This window comes from Oppia nitens, unplaced genomic scaffold, assembly GCF_028296485.1.
Source record: "Oppia nitens isolate AA-2021 unplaced genomic scaffold, nextdenovo-longstitch-racon4-pilon3 scaffold19_pilon_pilon_pilon, whole genome shotgun sequence".
NCBI lineage: Eukaryota > Metazoa > Arthropoda > Arachnida > Sarcoptiformes > Oppiidae > Oppia > Oppia nitens.
Window position 1 is genome coordinate 870,676 of NW_026533198.1, and position 23,485 is coordinate 894,160.

The window sequence follows — 23,485 nt, forward strand, 5'->3', positions numbered from 1 at the left end:
TATATAAAGAAAACACTTTTATGATATATATATCTATATATAAATAACTACCTCTTAGTCCTAAAACTATGGATAAACATACAGATATTCATTAATATTATTATTATTAAAATATAATAATTGTATGTTTTTTGTTGTTTGAAGTTGTTTTGTATTTTTGCTATAAATAAATATATTCTTTATATTCCTAATAAACAATATATATATATATATATAATATATGTCTATAAAGATATATTTAAGGAAAATATTTTTTAAGCAATTTTAAACAAAAATTTTTTTCTATTACCTGTATATTAGTTTTAAAAAAATAAATTACACAAATATAAGGTAAAATAACGTATATATATATATGTGTGTGTGTGTGTGTGTAAAAAACATCAATTGAATAAATTATTATTTTTTTGTTGTATATTTGCTACAAAAAAATAAAATAATCCTATAGTTTTTCAAACGGAAAATATACACAACAACAACAACACAAAAAACTGATATAATTTTCAAATAGCAAACAAAAAAAATTTAAAGATTATAATAATTTTAAGATGGTTTGCACTACTATTCAATTGTGACAATTAGGTTAATAATAATAATAATAATAAATAAATTATTCAAAAATCTATTAGTACTGTATAGTCATTTATTTGCTAGTTTTTTTTAATGATGAATAGCATATAGTAATTGTTATTATTGTTTAAAAATTAGATGCATTGATGAACACACAGTTAGTCTATACTAATAATAATAATGAAATTTATTGTACCTGAAAATAAAAAACTAACATTATCTTTAAATTTTATTTAAAAAAATTTTTTTTTTGGTTGTATATAACAGTAGTAAAAAATAAACTTAAACAAAACATCTACTGTATTAGTATTATTAGGACAATTGATAAAATTGTTAAAATTTGCTAAATTTATATTATTATTATTATTACTTGTTAGTTGTGTGTTAGTTTAAAATTAAATTAAACAATTTGTCTAATATAATATATAGTAAAATAAATTAAGTTATTATTTGTTGTTATCACTATTAATAAAAAGTAAGTTTTTAAWAAAAAAACTAAAAACTTATATTACAGTAATTATTTATGAATAAAATATTTTTTTGATTTATGTCTAATAATGTAATTTATTTTTAAAAAAAAAAATATTATACTATTGGTTACAAGTTTATTGGTAATAAATATCAAGTATTTATATAATAAAAAATAAATTAATTATATATATATAATAAACTAAAACACAAAACTTTTTGAATTAATTTTTTTCATATATTAGTAATATATTAGTTAATTGATAATGAAATAAATCATTTTTGTTATCATAAATCATTAAATTTTCACTATTATTATTAGTTATACAATATTATTGTTATTATTATTATTACTGTCATTATAATCACTAATTACTATTAATATTATTTATTTTTTTTATTATTATTATGAAACTTATGGATTTCATTAATAAATAAACTGATTCTTTCAAAATACGGCTCCTGTAGCCGGACATTGCCGTGATTGGCCTCCGGTAGCCACAGTGGACTAACCTTATGTTTGCTGGCCTTATAGAGGGAAATGCCGTGCGCTATACTAATCACCCGATCTTTCATACCATGAATTACTAGTACTTGAAAAAAATCGACAGTAAAAAATATATATACAGTATTATATTAATTATTATTTTGTGTGTGTGATTGTGTGAGTGTGTATGTGAATGTGTGTGTGTATGTATGTGTATGTATGTGTATGTATGTGTATGTATGTGTATGTATGTGTATGTATGTGTATGTATGTGTATGTATGTGTATGTATGTATCTGTGTATGTATCTGTGTTTGTATGTATGTATGTATGTATGTATGTATGTATGTATGTATGTATGTATGTATGTATGTATGTATGTATGTATGTATGTGTATGTATGTATGTATGTATGTATGTATGTGTGTGTGTGTGTGTGTGTGTGTGTGTRTGTGTGTGTGTATTATTCATATACATATGATTACCGGGACAATCAATCCGTCCTATCTTTTCGATATTGGGAAACGGATCAAACGTATAGGTGCGGCCCTGATAGTCGCAAAACGTACGAATACCCGATTTGATGGGCGCTGCCAGTATAACACCGGCTACCGACATACGACCACTGGCCGATAGATGAATGGTCGGTACGGATCCGATACTTTCGCCGTACAGTATGATATGCTTCGGGTCTATACGAAACTCTCGGATCAAATGTTTGACTACTGTTTCGATGTCGGCATAGATATTACGTTCAGATGGACGACCATCGCTCATACCGTAACCCGAGTAGTCATAGGAACAGACATTTACCCGACAATTAACCGATAGTTTATGTAGACTACCGATCATTAGACCCAAATCCGAGCCATTTGAATGACTGTAGACTATAGTATAACTAATTGTTTTTTTTAATATAAAACAAAACTATAATTAATAGCTAACTATCATTAAAAATAGATATTATTATTATCCATACGTTTGTTGACCATCGCTGGTGATGTGTCTGTCCTCTCCTTCCTCCTCCTTCTCTTTTGGCGCCCAAACAATTAGACCAATCAGTCGATTACCGTTAGCCGTCACCCGAGTTCGGAAACAGTGATACCGGAACTCATCGGAGGACAGTTGTAATAGTTGTCTATAGCGTCGGTATTTGGTTTCCTGTATATATAGTTTGGCGTCTGGAGTCAAATCAATGTACAGACGACTGTCCTCGTTGTTGTCATTGTCTGTATTATCGGCTGGTTGTCTGACCAGCAATTTATATGAACTTTTTATTGGCGGACAAAACGCTACCAACGATATCAGCTTAGCTATGACTGACATATCGTCGGACATCATATCGGTTATAGTCGGCACCGGTAGTTGTCGTCGTTTACGTCGATACAGACTTTCCAGTATTGATATCAAAATTATATTTATCATTGAAATAATTTTTTTTATTGTTGTATATAAAAGTTAAATATATTTAATTTAATTTAAACTAATAATTATTATTATTATTATTAACGATAAAATTATATTATATAAGAGCGAGATTTGATATTATAATAACTTATCAATAGTTTCTATATATATATATATATATAAAAATATTTTTTTGTGTATAAAAAATTAAATAAATAATTTAATTTTTTTGTTTGTTTAGCAACCAATTGATTCATAATAAACTGGAAAATGTATTATACTGTATATAATATAATTAATAATATTAACCACAAAAAAATTTAATTAGTGATAAAATCATCTTTTTATAAATAACTTTTTAATAACTGTTAAATATTTTTAATTTATTTTCTACACTATGCTATGATATACAGTATTACCTAGATAGATTATAATTTACAAGTTATAATATGAGATATTTAGTTTATTTTTATTACAATCAATTATTTTATCTATAGTGATAATGCAAACAGATATTTAATAATAATAATAATTAATATGATAAGTATTACTAATACTACCTAAAAATATGTTTATAATGCATATTTAAATTGTTTAAAATCAATTTCTAGCTAAAAATATTTGAGATTTTAAAATCATTAACTATTTGAAATAATGACCCCGCTCATAACCTTGCAAATAGATTATGAAAACCCCTTATTAAAGATATTATACTGTACTACATGTAGTAGTAGTGTACCGGGGTAATATAAAAGTTATAAAACTTTTATTTAAGTAATTTATTCACCAATGTATTGACCTTGCTAGTTATTATAATGGTCATATTTATTATTAAGATCCCACAAAAATTACCATAGTATGAGTCCCGCACCCCACCCCCTACCCCCATAGTAACTGTATAGGCTCTAAAACCTACATACCAGTGCGCTTTTAGTACAGTATAAACAGTACATACTGTACTTTTACTTTCACTTTAAATCACCTTTCATTGTCACTTAATTTTTAATCCCCTTTTGTATTGATAATTATAAATACTATTTGAATATTTATTATACTGTATATGTAAATGTCATGTATCTGTAAGTGATTATAACTTTTATAACTTTTAACAGGAATTGTATTATAAATATTATATTATATTATACTATACTAAATGTATATTTAAAATAAAACTACTAAAATATACATAAAATTTGTATTCATATGTAATTATAAGAAATATATATATATTTATAATAAAATAAAAATTTACATTTTTCGATGACATACATATTCACATTTATATCTATATATTTTACTATACAATGTATAATAATAATAATAATAATAATACAGTATTTTTGTAGTTTAATTAACATCAATATTAAATAATATCAATTTTCTTCCGTAAAACTTTCCGTCAATATATTATATATGAAATATATAAATGATTGTAAAAATAATTTAAAAAAAAGTATATTAAAAATTGTTTAATATGGCATTTATTTAGTAATTTTTGAGTAATAAAATAATTTATTTTTAAAAATATATGACATACTGTATATATAGAGTATTAAATTGAAATTAATTAAAATATTATTTCATTAATTCAAATAATTGATTATTATTTAAATTAAATAAATATTCAAAAAATTATTATTCATATATATATATATTATAATTTATTATTAAGTGTAAGTAAATAATATTTTGTAAACTAAATAATAGTTTAATTTTTATCTGTTTAGATGATGAATATTTATTGTATTACCACAAAAAAATACAGTAATAATAAAATAAAACATTTGTTTAATTATTAAAAAATAAAATTATGAATAATTATTTATTCAAAATTATCAAAAAAAGTTTATCCAAAAAATCAGTGCATATTATTATAATAATTATTGTTATTGTCAAAAAAAATAATAATAACAAACTAATAATATTAAAAACAAACAAAAAAATACTTATATTTATATATAAAATATTATATAAATATAAATATATATATATAATAATGACTATTCAAAAAATGTCAGCAAAATAATTATTATATAATTAATAATAATAACAATAATTATATCAATATTAGTATTATTTGATGAAATATCGATAGTTATTCAGTATATTCTCAATAAGTAAAAAATAATTTTCAAAAAAAAACAAAATATTTTATCCAAAAAAAAACAAACAAATCATAAAAATGTTTGTTAAGAATAATAATAATTAATAATAATATTATTATTTTAATAACTAATTTATATATTATATAATAATAATAATATGTGTGAGCAAAATGTATGTGTGTGTGCTATCAGTAAATGTTTAAAACTATAATATAGTATATAATATAAAACAAATGAAAAAAAAATTGTTTTTTTGTATAATAATAAAATATATTTATATATATAATAAAAATATGTAATATCATTATATGATATAACACTTAACAACAACAACAATAATAATAATATTATTAAAACTACTTTTAAAAAAATTATGCAATATTACTGTCAATTAATGCAATGCAATAGAAATACAGTATAATATATATATATAATAAGTAAAGCAATTGATAAGTATTGATAAAATAAAAGTGAAATTAGGACTCAATTATTATTATTATAACTATTACTATAATACTAAAGTAAAATATATTAATAAAAGTTTCTCTCAAAAACAAAACTAAAAACAAATTAAAGTACAAAATTAATAATTATATAAAAAAAATAAATGTATTGATTAGACTTAAAAAAATAATAATAATGGGACAATTAGATGAATTATTGATATATTTAATATATATATATATATATATTATACTTAAAAAAAATAATAAATTTTGTCAAACAATTTTGTAGTTTTTTTCAAAAAAAAAAATTGTGATTATTATTCCCATATTATTATTATAGATATATGACACGGGTATTTATATGTGCGGGTAATTACTACTAATAGACACTATTCAATGAAAATGGTTTATGAATGGGTTGTCTATTATGATAGGATGGATATGATGGCTGTGGTGGTGGTAGAGGAGGGTATGGTTGCTGTTGTGGTGGCAGTGGCTGATGATGATATGGTGGTACACTATATTCAGGATCTATTATACATATATAATATAAGACACAAATAATATATATATTGACAAAAATAAACAAATAAATTAATTAAAAAAAAACATTTTTTTAAAACACAATATATAGTACTTAACACACAATAATAATTATTAGTAATTATTACTGTATTAATTGATAATTAATTAATGTATTAATTAGTTAATATAATAATAATAATTAAAGTACACGTTTTTTTAGATATTTTAAAATAATCATTTTTAGTTTTATTATTTTAGCAAATTATGTTTAGCAATAAAATTTTTTATTTTATTTATTTAATTAAATTGACTAACAATTTGCTTTTAGTTTTTATTTATATTTAAATCATAATAATTTAATAATTACGTTTAGTAAACATCATAAAAAAAATTATTATTTAATTTAATAACTAATTATTTATTTTTAAACAAACAAAAAATTTAACACTGAATTTATTTATAATTAGTTTCATTTTTAGTTATAATAATAATAATATCATAAAAAACAATAATAATAATAATAACATGATTTTATTTTAGCAGATATTTTAGCTTTTAAATAATTTTAGCCATATTTAGAAAAATTAAAAAAAAATATGATCATCAAGCTAAATTATTACTATTATTAACAAAAAAATAATAATAATAATAAATGATTTAATTAAATATTGATATCAATGATTGATTGATTAATTAATCTTTTTTTCTTATAATAATAAATTTCATATCAATATTATGAACGTATGTATGTTTATGTAACGGTATGTGTGGTAAGTGTATGTATGTATGTATGTATGAGTGAGAGTGGATGTATGTTTGTGGAGGAAATGAGATATCAAATGATATATAAAACAAACAATTGTTAATTGATTTTATTTTTATATATATAAAAATGAAAATCAAGGTTTTTTTTTAAAAAGACATTGATTGATTGATTGGACGGGTAGTTTTTTTTATAGTTATGGTTAACCTGTAGCTGCACTCCTCCAGGCGCCCAGCATAGTGTCCGGCAGTGTCTTACAGGAGACCACGGGATTGCTATTTAATTATAATTAGTTTCAATAATCAAAATTTAACCAAAAAATAATTATTTAATGACAACACATACCGGGCTGACTCTCCTCTGAATACGTTTTTCTGAACAAACTCGATGTCGTCTCCATTGGCACAAATCAATTTGGCTAAAGATATCTTCTTTATCTGATGCAATTGATCTAACAAAGTGGTAAATAGATTAGGTTAAAAAACAGTGAGAGCACCGTGAGGTAGATAGGATAGGTAGATTAGGTTAGGACTTACCGGGTAGAAATGAGCCCACTTGACCCTTATGTTCGTACCAGAATCGGTCGCCATATTTTAGATTATAAAACTGTATGCCTATTATACAGGTAAATGTCGGTCCGACGGCCGCACCCGGCAATGGATACTCGGCCAGACCGGCACTGAACAGGTCGACGTCGTGTACGGATCTGTTTGTTTGTTTGGTCGGTTGGTTAGGTTAGAGAGCAGTTCCCAACCAAAAAGAAAATAATGGTTAAAATTAGATAATAAAACAAAACAAAGAAAAAATAGCCATTACTTGTATAGATTTTGGAAGCGCATCCTCTGCGAGGTTGGCATGTATTGGTCCAATTGGTTCCAGTTGTGTATCTTTTCGTCGAAACAAAACTTCAGATAACTAGTATAGCCGCGGATACCGTGATCGCGGCCGCGCTGAACATTGAAAGCGGGCAAATCCAGACCGTACGGATTGTCTTTCGGCCGGTAGAGATGATTCTTCATATCGGACGACACAAACGGATCCCTGTTTTGGGCGGCCTGACTGATCAGTCCTCTCAACACTGAATCCAACTGTCCCTCGTAAAAGCCAAACGGATTGAAGAAAAACTCCCGAAGTCGATAGCCTGATGTTTTACCATTGGGCAAGATTTCGGCAAAAACATTGTTGACTAGTGAGTGACCAAATCGGAAAGCGGCACCGGCAAACTCGTTGATAATGCCGGCATTTACGTGCGGATCGTATTCAGTGTAGCCGTCCTGCAGGACACTGAGTTTCAGAAATTTCATGGCATCCGGTCCGATGACAATCGGTAGCCATTCGGCGTAGACTACATGAGACATCTGGGCTACGACTATACGTTTGGCTTCTTCGTACAGTATGTCGCCGTTCCAGTGCGGGTTAACCCGTTTGAGTTCGTTGACCACCCGATTGTGTTGACGAAGCCATAGTACGTGCAACGACATGAGGGCCGGGTGCTGATTGGCACGTTTGTCCCCGGCCTTGAAACACAGTAGCTGTTCGTCCAGTTTACTACACTGATCTTTGTCGGGTTCGGGCGACTGTGGCAACAATTCGCCGCCATTCCGGGCCAACGATACGTGCATACGACCGGCCGGACCCGTTCGGGTCCACAATGATTCGGTTTCATTTTGCATACTTCCGTACAGATTTGATCCGTCAATATAGGCAGTAATCTGGTTCATCTGTTCGCGGGGTCCCAGTCGACACTGCGGACACATAGCTGTACGGACAAAATTCAGACAATTTTCTTCAAATTTTGAATAAAACGGGTCATCCAGGGGTACGTGAATTGGATAGCACTGGGGATGGCTGTTCTGTTCGAGTGGACAGCACTGTATCATTTTGCCGTCACGGGTACGTGAACTCGGTGTAAAGGCAATGTCGTGGGCAAAAAACTGGCCATATTGCATGACCATATGGGTATAGGTGGCCGGATAGTTTAGATCCCGATGCACTACGGCCGATAGGATACGTGGATTGGGCAGCGGTGCACCCGTTACCGATATCCTGGGTGCCGACTGGCCGTCCGCATAGTCCGGTGCAATCAATCGGACAAAACATGAGAAAGATCGGCCCCAATTCGGGTGAACCAAATTATTGCAGCTACCGTCGGCTGTCCTGTAGCGTGACGGTTGACAATGGACAAACTGTTCCTCCTGGCATCGTTGGACAGCGTGTCGGGCACTCGGTGCGGTCAACAACGGTATCGATTGCAGTGCAATAGCCGATTCGGCAAAAACCATTGGATCCACTGAGCCGTGTGTCATATTTTTCAACAATATCTTACTGGTCTCTTCAAACAGTTCCTGCATGTGCTCCAATTGGTTGCCTTTGGCCAGCGTAGTGGTCACTGCCTGATGACGACTAGTGGCCGTAACTTTCGACATATCCGTAGTCATACCTTCACGGATCAGTTCATTTTCCAGCCGCAACTTATCGCTGACCATTGATTTGCCCAAATTGAATGCATCGTCCAATTCGTGTACCGAATAGGTCGGTAGTTTGATTTTTTCGCTAATCTGCTGGACTATCCGTTTGGGTAACAGTACTCCCTGTGCTGAAGCACCAGTAGGTAACACCGACGACACAGTTAACAACAATAGATTAACAATTAGGAACAGTTGGACAGGTATTAGGAAACTTTTACACATTTTAGCGATACTATTAACGGTATGTCCTACGATAATAGCACTGCAACATTGCCTCCTCCTATTAATAATATTAATCTCTGGCACCTGTAGCTGATGATGATTATTAGGATTATTATTATTATTACTATTGAATAAATTTAACATAATTATTGTGATGGTGTTGTTATTGTTGTTAATTAACAAACAAAAATTGGTTGACTAAAAAAATAATAATATCCCAGTGCACTACAAAAATTGATGGATGAATTATAAAACATATACAACAATTAAAAAAAATAAAATTATATATTCAACTAAAAAAAAAAATTAAATAAAAGTTATGAACAAAAAAAACTTTTTTTTTCTCTCTCTCTCTCTCTCTTTCATATAATTATATGACACGAATATATTTCACTTTAAGAGAAAAAAAACTGTTATAACTGTTAAACACATTGAGATAAGAGATGATGAGAAATAATAGTAGTGTAGGAAAAGCAGTCCATAACTATGGGATGGATAGACGACCGCAAACTAAAAACTACCTGTGCTCTCAGTATGTGTGTGTGTGTGTTTGTGTGTGAGAGAGCATAGCGCCAATGACTCCTCTATTAAAACTGTAGTCTAAGTGTATATAACTGGAGTTATAGTATTTTTTTGGTGGTAATATATGGCACGTGGACTACAGTAATATAATATAAGACAACAACAAACAAGTTTTCTACGCTTATGTATGTGTGTGTGTGCTTCTACAGAGAGAGAGAGAGAGAGAGAGAGAGAGAGAGAGAGAGAGAGAGAGAGAGAGAGAGAGAGAGAACAAGTCTAAACTAGTTTGCCCTACCATTCCCCCCTATCTATACAATTATATGTATATCTATATTAATATATATATACATATATACATATACAGGTCATCCTCAACAAGCCTCCCCATACACACACTACTATACAGCCTTAAGTATGTTTATGTATGTATTTATATTGAATGTATGTTTGTGTGTATATGTGTGACCAATCTTTCAGTGAGAGAGAGAGAGAGATAGAGAGAGAGAGAGAGAGAGAGAGAGAGAGAGAGACAAAGTCATCAAACTTAACCTAACCTAATATAACTACATATATACCGGTATATACAGTATATATATATAAGATTTCAATTGTTTCTATGGGAACTCATAAAAATCTTCTATACTCTCTTCCCCCACCACTAGCCCACCCCTCTATGATTTTCTGCTGTGAGCTACCCCTACAAAAACATCCATCTCCTCTCACACCGCTGGCTCTCTACATATATATATATATATATATATATGAAAATGTGGGCCAAATTTTATATAAATATATATATACTGTATATCACTGTATATATGATGTGCTGCTTAAGCACCAAAAACGCTAGATTTTTGCAAATAAATATTATTAAGAGAGAGAGAAATATTTTAAAATTAAGGTCAAAATTGAAAATATCAGTTAAATAGATAGATATATTTAAAGTACAACAAAAAATTTACTGTGAAATACATTATACAGTACATGTTGTTTATTATAAATATATATATACATGAAATATCAGGTATGATATGCTTTATATTTAATGACAGCAACAAAATAAAAACTATCTATTTATTGCTAATAATTAAAAAAAAGCGTGTATTATATAATACTGTATATATATTAATATATAACTTATATTAATATTATTATACCGTTTAATATATTTTTACTGTATGATTGCTATATATATTTATATTTATATATACAGTATATTAAAAATAACTTTTAATTTTATTATTAAATCACGTGAATCTAAATATTTTTAAAGCAATTGATTTATTTTAAAGATATATATTGACTAAACAAATAACTAAATAGAGAGAGAGAGAGAGAGAGAGACTAAATTCATATAGTATTTAATAGATAAGCTATAAATAAATACTATAATAAACTAAAATAATTTTTGGAAAATATTTTTGCGAAAGATTATAATTACTGTATATATATATTATTGAATGTGATCTATATATATATAAAAATAGATATAATCGTAAATAATATGCTTTTATTTACTGGTATAATATACAGTATATATATATATATATATTTGATTGCAATACATCACTACTAGTATCCCATAATTTATGGGCCCATAAATAATTGTAAAATTTTTGATAATAACATCATATTATAACAATAATAACAATCTGTATTATAATTAATAAGTATTAATTTATAATACTATGTATGTGTATTTGAAATATTAAACATTAAATTTCTAAACTTGACATTTTTGTTTTTAACTGATAATAATACTAATATATGGAAATATTTTTATAAAAATTTGTGTTTTTTTGTGTGTGTATATGTGTGTTGAACTGTATTATACATTTGATATTTATCTTTTTTTAAATGATAATATACTGTATTAATAATGTATTATAATAAGTGTAATAACATGTATAAGTATACTGTATATTATTAGTACATTTTTTTTGTCGTCAATTGAATGCATAATTTTTAAAAAAAAAACTAAAAAACTTTTAACTAAAAAAAATCTCATAACAAATTAATCAATAATAAATATATATATATATATATAATGATCTGATAGTAATTGTAAACATTTAAGTAATTAATTAGCAAATACAGTATTGCACAGTAATTGTTACCCAAAAATAAAATATTATATTAATATTACAGTAATTAACTAATCATATCGTTAACAGTAAAAAAAATAAATATATTTTTTTTGTTGATTAGTTTGATTGTAATGATTAAAATTCATAGATAGTGTTAATAGATTTTTTGTTTTTGATAATAATAATTATATATATATATATTAAGAAAAAAATAAAAAATAAATGATTATACGATTGTAAAGTACATATATATATATATATATATATATATATTTTGCTAAATAAATTTTTAAAAAAATCTTTATCTACTATTTGTTTGTCTACTATCTATACAAGTGATACCATATTTAGATATTAAAAAAAAATAAAATAAATAAATATTTTGTTTCTTATCATATCTCTCTCTCAAATAAAAAATATTTAGTTTTTAAACATAAAAATGCTTATACTGTATGATTAACAATGTATTTATACTGTATATAAATACAGGCATTTAATTTATATATATATATATACACACACAATATATACCGGTATTTATAATAATAAATGTACTGAAAATTGTATTTTTTGTTTGTTTTGAATTTATAATTAGTTAGTTATTTGTATACATTATTTTTTTTCTTAGATAAACACTTGAATTATATGTTAAATAATAACTTTAGGAAAATAAAAGAGTTTTAACATATATTTCTTAATACTCTCTTATGGTTTATAATCTAATAATAATATTTTTTTCTCTCTCTCTCTCTCTCTATTAAACAAACTAACAAAAAATATATAAATAATATAATTTAAAATTAATTTTATTTATTATTGTGACCAACCATTTGTGATTAATGGCTGAATATCTATTGTTTTTTGAAGCCTAATGTATGGATAATAAAAATTTTAACAAAACTTTTTAAAAAATACTGTAATTTGTTATGACATTTGTATTATATATACATTGGTATATATATATATAGTAAAAATACCTTTATTTAGTAAATTGAAGACAACTAAACTAATTTACTAACAAAATAAAAACACACAAACCGTATAATCAATTGTCATTATAATTATAATATATATCCCAATATATACCGTATATAAAGTTATATATAATTAACTATTACAGACAAATTGTTGCAATAATTTTTTTCTCCTCTGTGTGTTAACAAAAAAATTTCTAGTTTTTTAAACATAATACTAATAATAATAAATCTAATTTAAGGCTAGCATAACAAATATATATAATAATAATAATAATAATTTTTTTTTGTTATACAGTAAGTTATTAGTAAACTTAGTTTACTGTATGTTGTGAATGACATCACATAAAATGAAATTTATAAAAAAAAAATTAGTTTTTTTGCAATTGTCTGCCGAATTACTATTTATAAAATTATTATTATTTTTTATATTATTATTATTATTATATAATCATAATTATTATTTAGTATTATTATAAATATATGTTTATTATTATTATATTTTTTTATTTGATTTAAGGACATGTTTTTTATTTATTTGTTTGTTTGATAATACAATTTATGTGTCTCTTATATAGTGTTAATTCAGGTTTAACTTTGTATTCAGGTTTTGTTGATTGTGTGTGTAATTAATGACAATTTTTTTTGGTGTTATTTTTAAATACCTTTAGTTTTTTATTGTATTTATTTATTGAATAGTTTATTAAAAATAATTTATTGCTGTTGTTTATTTAAAAAAATAATAGTATATTACTATTAGTTTATTATTAATAATAATAATAATAATAATAAATATTTTCAATCATTCCCAATACACATAACTAAGGGAATTGTTAACAATAATAAATAAATAATTAATTAATAATTATTATTATTGTAATTATAATTGAATTTGTAAAGTTTGCTGAAGAAAAAAAATTTAAATTAAATTAATATTATTAATAATATTTAACTTTTAAATTATTGTGTAAACAATTTTACCGGAAGTTTTGTGTGAAAGAGAGAGAGAGAGAGAGAGAGAGAGAGAGAGAGAGAGACTGAAGTTCATTAAGAGTCTAAAAAGTTATATAAGAAAAAACGAGAACAGCTTTTAAGCATAAAATAAAACTATCAAAAAATAAAAAGTTTTATATATATATATATTAAATATAGGAAATGATTGTATATATATATATATTAACTGTATATACATATACACAACAATTATATAAAATAATATTATATACACGAATATAATTAGGATTTAACATAGATTTCAATTAGAAAATCAATAATAAAAAGCTGTATACTGTATATGTTTATAAACGGTTAGTTATATTTAATTTAATTAATAAAATCGATTTATTTGTTATAACCAAACTTGTATATTGAGTTATTGAGATTATACTGTATAATAATAATTAAAAATCTAATGTATAATTATATACTGTATTATTATTACTATTAATCTTAACTATAATAATAATGATACTTAAGTTAGTTTTTTTTAAAATGTCTTAAAACATGATGAAAACATTTACTTTTACTTTTTATTGTTTTAGTTCATTAAAATAATTTATATATTGATATATCATATCTATATAATATATATATATTTATATATATAAATTATACACCACTTATAAAATTATTTAAAAAAAACTAAATAATTTTGTTTGTTTAAGTCAAATGAAATGATCTAATTTTTTGTGTATATATATATATAAAAAAATTACTTATTATTAAGTCAATTGATGCTTTAATTTTTAAAAAAATAAAATTATTTTATTTTCTTCAAAATATATATATCCTCAAAATTTTGAGAGAAAATTTTTTTAAAAAACTTTTTATGAACAAGTATTTCAAGTTTTCGATGATTTCATATATACAGTAATATAATAAAACTATTTAATAAAAACTTTTCAATAAAAAAATAAATCTAATATACATTTTATTGAGTACTATATCGACTTTATAGAGAGAGAGAGAGAGAGAGAGAGAGAGAGAAAAAACAAAAATGAAATTATTATGTATTGAAAACAAAATTAATTAGTAAATAATAAAAAAAATTTTGCTCAAATTTTTCTCATATATATCAATATATATAATATACTGTATATATATATGCTGTATATAATAGTTTACATTACAATTACAACTAATAGGTTGTATTTTTTTGTTGTTGTGTTGAAAAATGCCATTAAAATTGTTGTTTATTGGGTTAGGATGTCCTAACCTAATTGATTTCTCCTTATATATTAAAAAAATTTATTTTATTTATTTATTGTTTAAATTATAGATACACTGTATAAACTGTATAACAATTTACTTTATTATTATTATTATTATAATAATATTTAATATCTATTTTTAAAAACATTACAAATTAAAAAATAATAATAAAAAAAGTTGCGAATGAATATAAATTAATTTTTAGTTTTATTATTTTGTTTTCACATAATATATATATATATATATTTGTTGTATATAAATACATATCAATATAATAATAATAATAATAATAAAAATGAAAGTAGAAAAAAACATTTATAAATAAATAAATAAATAAAATTTATTTATTGTTTTTAATGCAGTATTTATTTTTTATAATATCAGTTATTATAAATATATTATAACTGGATGTTAAAAAAAAATAAGATAATCAATCAATAAAAAAATAAATTTTGATATATTGATAAATAGTTTTTGAAAACTTTTAGTTTTCTTTTTTTATTATATAATTATTGTACAATAAAACATGTATTTCAAGTAATTATCAGTTAAATTAATAATAATAATAATAATAAATTGATTGATATGTTAGCATAATCTTAAAAGATTTAGTTTTTTCCGATTTAACTTTTTTTTATTATTATTATAATAAAAATATTTTGATTATATATATATATATATACTTTTGATTTTAATAATTTATATTTGAATCAAACAAATAGAATATATAAAAAAATAACTATCAAATCATTATTATATATTGATTTTATAATCCATAAAAAAAATATTAAAATAATATGATTTAATGTTAAAATATGTTTTATTTATCATTTAATTTAAGAGTATTTTTGATATTTATAAAAGTTTTTATAACTGAGTTGCAGTTGATTTCCTGGTAAACAGTTTTTTTTGTTGATAACTTTTTTTTTGATTTATAAATAAATACATTAGTATACTGTATATAAAAACACATTAAAATATTTTATATATATATATATACAGTATATATATTATATAATATGATTTTGTTTGTTATGTTAGTATAACTTATATATATATATATATAAAATAAAATCTCAGATCTGTTATCACGACAACAACTACTACTACTACTACTACTTAAATAAATTAATTAACTTTCACTCACTTTCTATAAAATTTAAATTTAATTTTATTTCATTTTTTTTAAATTTCATTTATTTTGTGAGTGTGTGAGTGAGTGAGTGTTAAAAGCATTTCGTGTAACAATGTATTAAAATAATTTAATAATTTATATATAAATATAAATTTAATTTTTAATCGGTTAATGAACTTTAAAAAATACTTTATTAAAATTTTTTTTATGTATATGTAATAGAAATATAATGATATTTATGCATTAAAATTGTAATATACTGTATATTAATAATAATAATAATAATTTATTCATAATAATTATAGAGAAGCTAATTATAATAAAATTTAATATTTAAAAAAAATCATTAAATTATTTAATGTTTTTTGTTTTAAAAAAATTAATACATCAAATAAATAATTTAATTAAACAAAAAATAATTAATATGACAATAACAGGTGTGGTACTAGTAATCAATTAAATTTAATATTAAAATAACTAAATATATAATAAATAATTTTCTGCTAAATAATTAATTTAAAACGTTAATTAATTAATTATTTTTTTTAATACTATAAAAGTGAAAATAAAAATAACTGAAACTAAAATAATAATTAAAATAAAAAAAACAATACCGATATATCTTATCATAAATTAATAGATTATCGTTTAAAATACTGGTATAGTATTTCCTATTTGTTAAATGAAAATTAAACAAAAAAAAGTTGCATAAATTAAAAAACTATATTTATTTATAATTTTATATTTGATTTATATATATATGTATATAAAATATATATTATTTAGTCATTGTATAAATTAATACTATATTAAGTAATAAAAAATATTATGTAATAGTTCATATATTTTACTTTTATTAAGTAATACTTTTTTGTTGTTATATATATATATTTAAAATAAAATACAGTTAAATAAAGATACAATAAATTATAACATAATTTAATTTTGAATTTAATAAATAAAAATTAATATAAAGTAAAGTAAATTTATTATATATTTTTGGGAAATAGTTTATATATATTTTTCGTCTTTTCATTGAAAAAAATATAAAGCATTTTATTTATTTATTTATTTATTTTTTTGAAATTTAGATTATCTCCTGGTTGAATATAAAAATACATTTATATTTATATATATATATTTTTGTTGAAAATTTTTATATAGCCATTAAAAATATTAAGTTTTAACATTAAAAAAAACTACTGATTTATTTTTAGTTTAAAAAAATTGCTGCCAGTCTTAAACATATATATAAATATAAATATAAAAAAAGTAAAAATACACTATTATTTCTCTATTATATTTCCAAATATAATAATAAATTGCTTGTTTAGAAAAAAACCAGTTATACTGTAAGCTATATTTATATAATTATATACAAATAATTTTCAAACAAAAAAAATGTTTGTAAATATAAAATTAAAAAATCTAAATAGTAATGTATTATTAATTATTTATATTATTATTATTTTTCTAATCAACCATTTGTGTGAAATAAATAAATTCAACAACAATTAATCGATTGGTTGTAAATTTTTATTTATTTATTTATTTTCAATTCAATTAATTAATATTTGTTTTGATATTTTACCAGAAAAATAAAAACATATACAGTATATATATATACTAATTAATAGTTATTATTTAATTAAAGTATAATAACAAAAAAGTTTTACATTAATAATAATAATACATAATATACTATACACTTATGTACGACTAAATACTTGTATATAAAAAACAAATATTAACTTTTAATATAATATATATATACAATCAAATTGAATACTAAATATTTATTCACTAATTATTTATATAACTAATAATATATTCAAATGTGTATTAAATACATGTGTTATAAATACTTATTATATTATTACTATTATATGTTATAATTTTTTTATTATTTATTATTATTTACTATATTTATATATATATTTTTTAGCACAAAAGTTATTAAGTTTTAAAAAAAAAATTATTAGCATTTTATGTAGATTTACTGTATTAATGGTTGCAATGTTTTTATATGATAAATACTGTAATTATTATTTATTAATATTTTAATAAATTTATTGTAAAAAACTATTAGTAAAGTTATATAAATATATTTTTATGATATATTTTATTATATTAAATAATAATAATAATTATTGTTATTGTTTTTGTTGTTTATAATAATAATCATAATAATAATAATAATAAATATTTTATATAATTAATCTACATTTAAGCTAAGCTACCGTTAAATATATATATATATATATAATATAAAAATAATAACTTTCAATTTGGTTCAATAATTCAATAAATATTATTATTATTATTAATTTTTTCATTTATAAAAAAAACAATTGTTTTAATACTACTACAAATACTATTACTACTACTAGTACTACTACATTGACGATAATTTATTACCAAATCATCATTATATTTCAATTATAATAATTAAATTTACAAAAACAAAAAACAAAATTTTTTATTAGTAGTTAAAAATGCAATTTTATTGCTTGTATTGTTACAGTTAGTGTGTGTGTGACTGTAAATGTAATTTAATGTAATGTAATGTTAATATAAATTTATTTGACACAAAACTGTATAATACATGTTTGTTTTTTTTTGTTGATATTAAAAATTTTAGTATTTATAATGTTATTAAATGTTTGTTTTTTTTAAAATGATTTTTTATTGATATTATAATTCTAAAGTCTAAATATAAGTTTTTTGAAAAATATAATTAAATATAATTTTATTATTATTATTTGGTTATAACCGGAACAAAAACAGTCTATCAATATATATTTTGAATTAAATAATTAAATTATATTTTATTTTTAATTAAATATAAATTTGTAAATATTGTAATACTTTTTTTTTGAAATATAGAGCATTAAATCAATTTAAGTTTTTATTTATAATCTGGGATAACAAATAATAAATATATGTTTTTAAAAAAATATAATTTGATTATTAATCTATATATATATATTTAATTTAAATTAAATTATAAATTATTTTAATTATTCCATTTTAATCACTTAATAATTATACAAAAATTTTCTAGTTATTTTCTAATAATTTTGTTACCATTATTTCTATTATTGACAAATAATATAATATATATATATTTTTTTGTTTATTAAAAAACAATTTATTATATATATAGACCATAAATTATTATACAATACAATATATACAGTATATGATTTACTATTTATTTGTTTTATTTTTTTGTTATTATTATTATTATAACTGTCAGTTAATAAATATAATTACAATTACATTATATATGTATATATTGTAGAAATATCTATGTTTTTGTGTGTTGAAAAAAATAACTAAATAATAAAAATATCTTTCAATCAATTATTATATATATACCTTATTCTGGTATATAACATAAATAGCAAATTTTTTAGATAACAAATTTTTGTTTTTTTTTTTGAAAATAAAATATTAATTTTATCGTTGTTACAGTACTACTGGTTAAAAGTTTTTTTATTAAATAAAAAAAATAAAAACAAAAATTTTATATCATATTTTGTGTGAAACAAGTTTTATGGTTGATAACAAAAAAATAAATAATAATAACTAAATAACTAAATAAAAATAAATGATAAATACTGTATATAACTAATAAAAAACTTGTATTTTCTATTTGTGGGTCTAATCTAATGATAATAATAATATTATAATAATAATAATAATAATAATAATAATAATAATAATAATAATAATAATAATAAAAGACACATTCAATTGACAACTTCATCATTAAAATTATGATTGAACCGTAAAATTGTTTTTTTACAACAAAAAACATATTTTGCATAATAATTGTTATATATTGTTATTATTATTATTATAAACTATTTATATATATATATATAATATTATATTAATTTGTCTAAATTTTGTTGTTGTTGTTGTTTATACAATGATAAAAGTGTTTTTTTTTATTAAATAGTAATTTTTTATGTCATTTTATTATTATTATTAGTATTGTTATTAATATAAAACAGTATAAATTGTAATAAGCGGTTAATTATTTATTTTTTTAAATGTTTTATTTTATTTTTTTGATGACTATATTTTATAAATAGATATAAATTATTATAATTAACATTTTTTTAAAAAAACAATAATCCATTTTATTATTATTTATATATATATATATATATATAATTATTTAGACAAAAATGTTAATATAATTTTTATCCATGATCATTTTAGTAATTTTTATAATTGGAAAAAAATATTTGCAATTTTTATTATTTTTTTTGATTAAATTTTTAACAATTACTATTTTTTACTATTTAAAAAAACAATATTAAGGTATATATCAACTTATAATTTTATATTACTAAATAATTTTTTTATAAAAATATTTTTTAAATTTATGCCAAATTAGTCAATTTATTTCGTTTAAAAACAGATTAACTATAAATTTATTTTTTATTATATATAAGATATAGTTAATGATGAGTACTTAATAGCTATTATATACAGTACTGGTATACTACTGTATATATAAAGTTTAATATCTATAAATACAGTATATATATACTGTATATAAACAGTTATTGCACTTTAGTTAAAATGCAATATATATATACAGATATACAGTATTATATATATATATAAATATATATAAATATATATATAAATATATTATAAATATAAGCTGCAATTAAACTCATTTACATTTAATAAAATAAATATTTTAAAAAAATTGCTTAAATAAATAATGATATAGTTTTATAATGATTAGAATTATGAGATTTTTAAAATAATATATATATATATATATTATAATATATCTTATATATATATATGTTTGTATTTTAATTTTTGAAAAAAACATTTAATAAATAAAAGTGACATAGAATAAAAATTTATAGTAATAATAAAAACAAATTAATAATAATAATAATAATTATTATTATAAATAATTGTTATTATAATTTAAAGCAAACAGTATTTACATTATAATATTGAGTTCAGTGATAACAAAATGAATAATACCTGTAATAATAATAATAATAATAATAATTTTTTTATTTAAATAAATCAATGAATATTATGAATGCAATTCAATGCTAACTAATATTGCTGTCATATTAAAGGATCAGTTTTGAAATATTAACTAATTTTTTTTAAAAAAATAAATAAATTTAACGTTTGTTTGTTTAGTTTAATTAATTAAAAAAATTTTTAAAAAAGTCTGGTATAGTTAACGGTGCAATAAATTTAAAAAAAATATATAATAATAATTTATAATTATCACACTAATACAATATAATAAATAATTATTTTTTATAAAAAAAACATTATCTAAATATCATTTGATAACATACTAAACTAAATTATGATATTAAATTACAATATATATATTATATATAATATATGTCTAGCTTTAAAGTTTCTAGATTAAATAATTAAATATATTGTATAATATATATATATATATATATATAATATTATATATAATAATATATAATATTATATAAATTATAAAATAATAATAAATAAACAAAAATGTTTGACAAAATAGTTGGACACACGTTTGGACTAACAGTTGATTAATATCTTGAATATATACTGTATATGATATCTAGTGTTAATTTTTTATTTTTTAATAATAATAATAATTTTTTATTTTGTTAATATATATATAAAATACAGATTATTATAGATATCATAGTTATTGTATTATTTCTCGCATAAAGCAATCTAATGGACGCATCAATTATATTATAATATTATATTATATATTATTAAAATACAATTATATAATACTCTATACTGTTATAATAATAATTAAATAATATAATGTATTTTGTTTACTGTTTTTTTTTGTTGTTGTATGGTTTGATTGGCATTTGAAAAAAAAGTGAAAGAATTTATATATATATATATAAAATAAAACAGTTTAATAAAGCCATTAAATTAAGATATTTAGATACCCTCTCATAATATTATATGTTAAACATTAAACAAATAATATATATATATAAACAAAACAAAACAATTTTTTAATTTGTATTAATTTTCAATGTATTCAAAATTAAATTGTTTATCAAAGCGAAAGAGAGAGTATATTATTATTATTATTAAATGAAAACAATAACTCATTTATTATATTTATATAAATAAAAAATAAATTAAATAATGTTATCCTTAAGTATATTGATGGCCATCAATATTAATAATAATATAATAATAATAATTATAATATTAAACCAAAAAATGTGTTGCAATTAGGGTTGAAAGCACTTTGAATACTATACTGTATTTTGAAATAAATAAAAAAAAACAAAAAAAGTTTCAAAAAACAATACACATATTATAGATATAAACAAATATTATAATAATAATTTAATAGTTGTAATAATAATAATAATATAAAAAATAACATTTATTTTAGTTAATTCTGTTTTTAACTAAAATTTTTTTTTAAAAGTTAAATTTATAGACAAATTTAAACCACATATATAAACAACTATAATATGCTAAACAATATTTGCTACAAATTTATTTTAAAAATAAACTTTAGCTATTTTTTTGTGACTATAATTTGTTAGTTAAAAATGTAAATTATTATTATTATTATTATTAAACTAATTGATAACTAATTGTGACATAACTTTTCATAATTTTTTTTATCAGGAAATAAATCATCAAAAATTTTTGTTGTTGTTGTATTACTTTCTAAACTAAAAAACTTAACTAAAAAAAATACTTACATATACTTACAGACAGACAACTTGTAATTGAAAAAAATAAAATAAAAAATAATTATACATATAATAAAAAAACCTGCAATTTATGCAAATATATGATATGCAAAAAATAGTCTACATTTACATCATTTTGTATATTCAATTGTGTTTTATATATCATATATATATATATATATATATTTAAATAAATTGTTTTTAATTAGTGTTGTTTATATGTTTGTATGTAAAATGTCATTATAAATAAATAAATATATGTTTGTTATGTTTAAATTTATACCATTAATAATTTTTATTACTATTAAAACTTTAGCAAAAAACTAATTTTTTTAAACATTACAAATTCATACAACAAGTAT

At 20.9% G+C, this 23,485-nt stretch overlaps 2 protein-coding genes across 2 annotated transcripts; both read right to left on the reverse strand.

Annotated features, from left to right (window-relative positions):
• Positions 1-1,152: 1,152 nt before the first annotated feature.
• On the reverse strand, positions 1,153-2,925 carry LOC128966157 (alpha/beta hydrolase domain-containing protein 17B-like). The gene is made up of 4 exons (XM_054312972.1): positions 2,501-2,925; positions 2,007-2,419; positions 1,476-1,628; positions 1,153-1,157 (listed from the first exon to the last, which is right to left on the reverse strand). The coding sequence occupies exons 1-4, from the start codon at positions 2,860-2,862 to the stop codon at positions 1,153-1,155; spliced, it is 933 nt and encodes a 310-aa protein (XP_054168947.1). The 5' UTR covers positions 2,863-2,925.
• A 3,885-nt stretch (positions 2,926-6,810) lies between these two features.
• On the reverse strand, positions 6,811-9,622 carry LOC128966049 (peroxidase-like). The gene is made up of 4 exons (XM_054312851.1): positions 7,584-9,622; positions 7,304-7,473; positions 7,113-7,218; positions 6,811-7,042 (listed from the first exon to the last, which is right to left on the reverse strand). Exons 1-4 carry the CDS (start codon positions 9,599-9,601, stop codon positions 6,970-6,972), a joined length of 2,367 nt encoding a protein of 788 aa, XP_054168826.1. The 5' UTR covers positions 9,602-9,622; the 3' UTR covers positions 6,811-6,969.
• Positions 9,623-23,485: the final 13,863 nt, after the last annotated feature.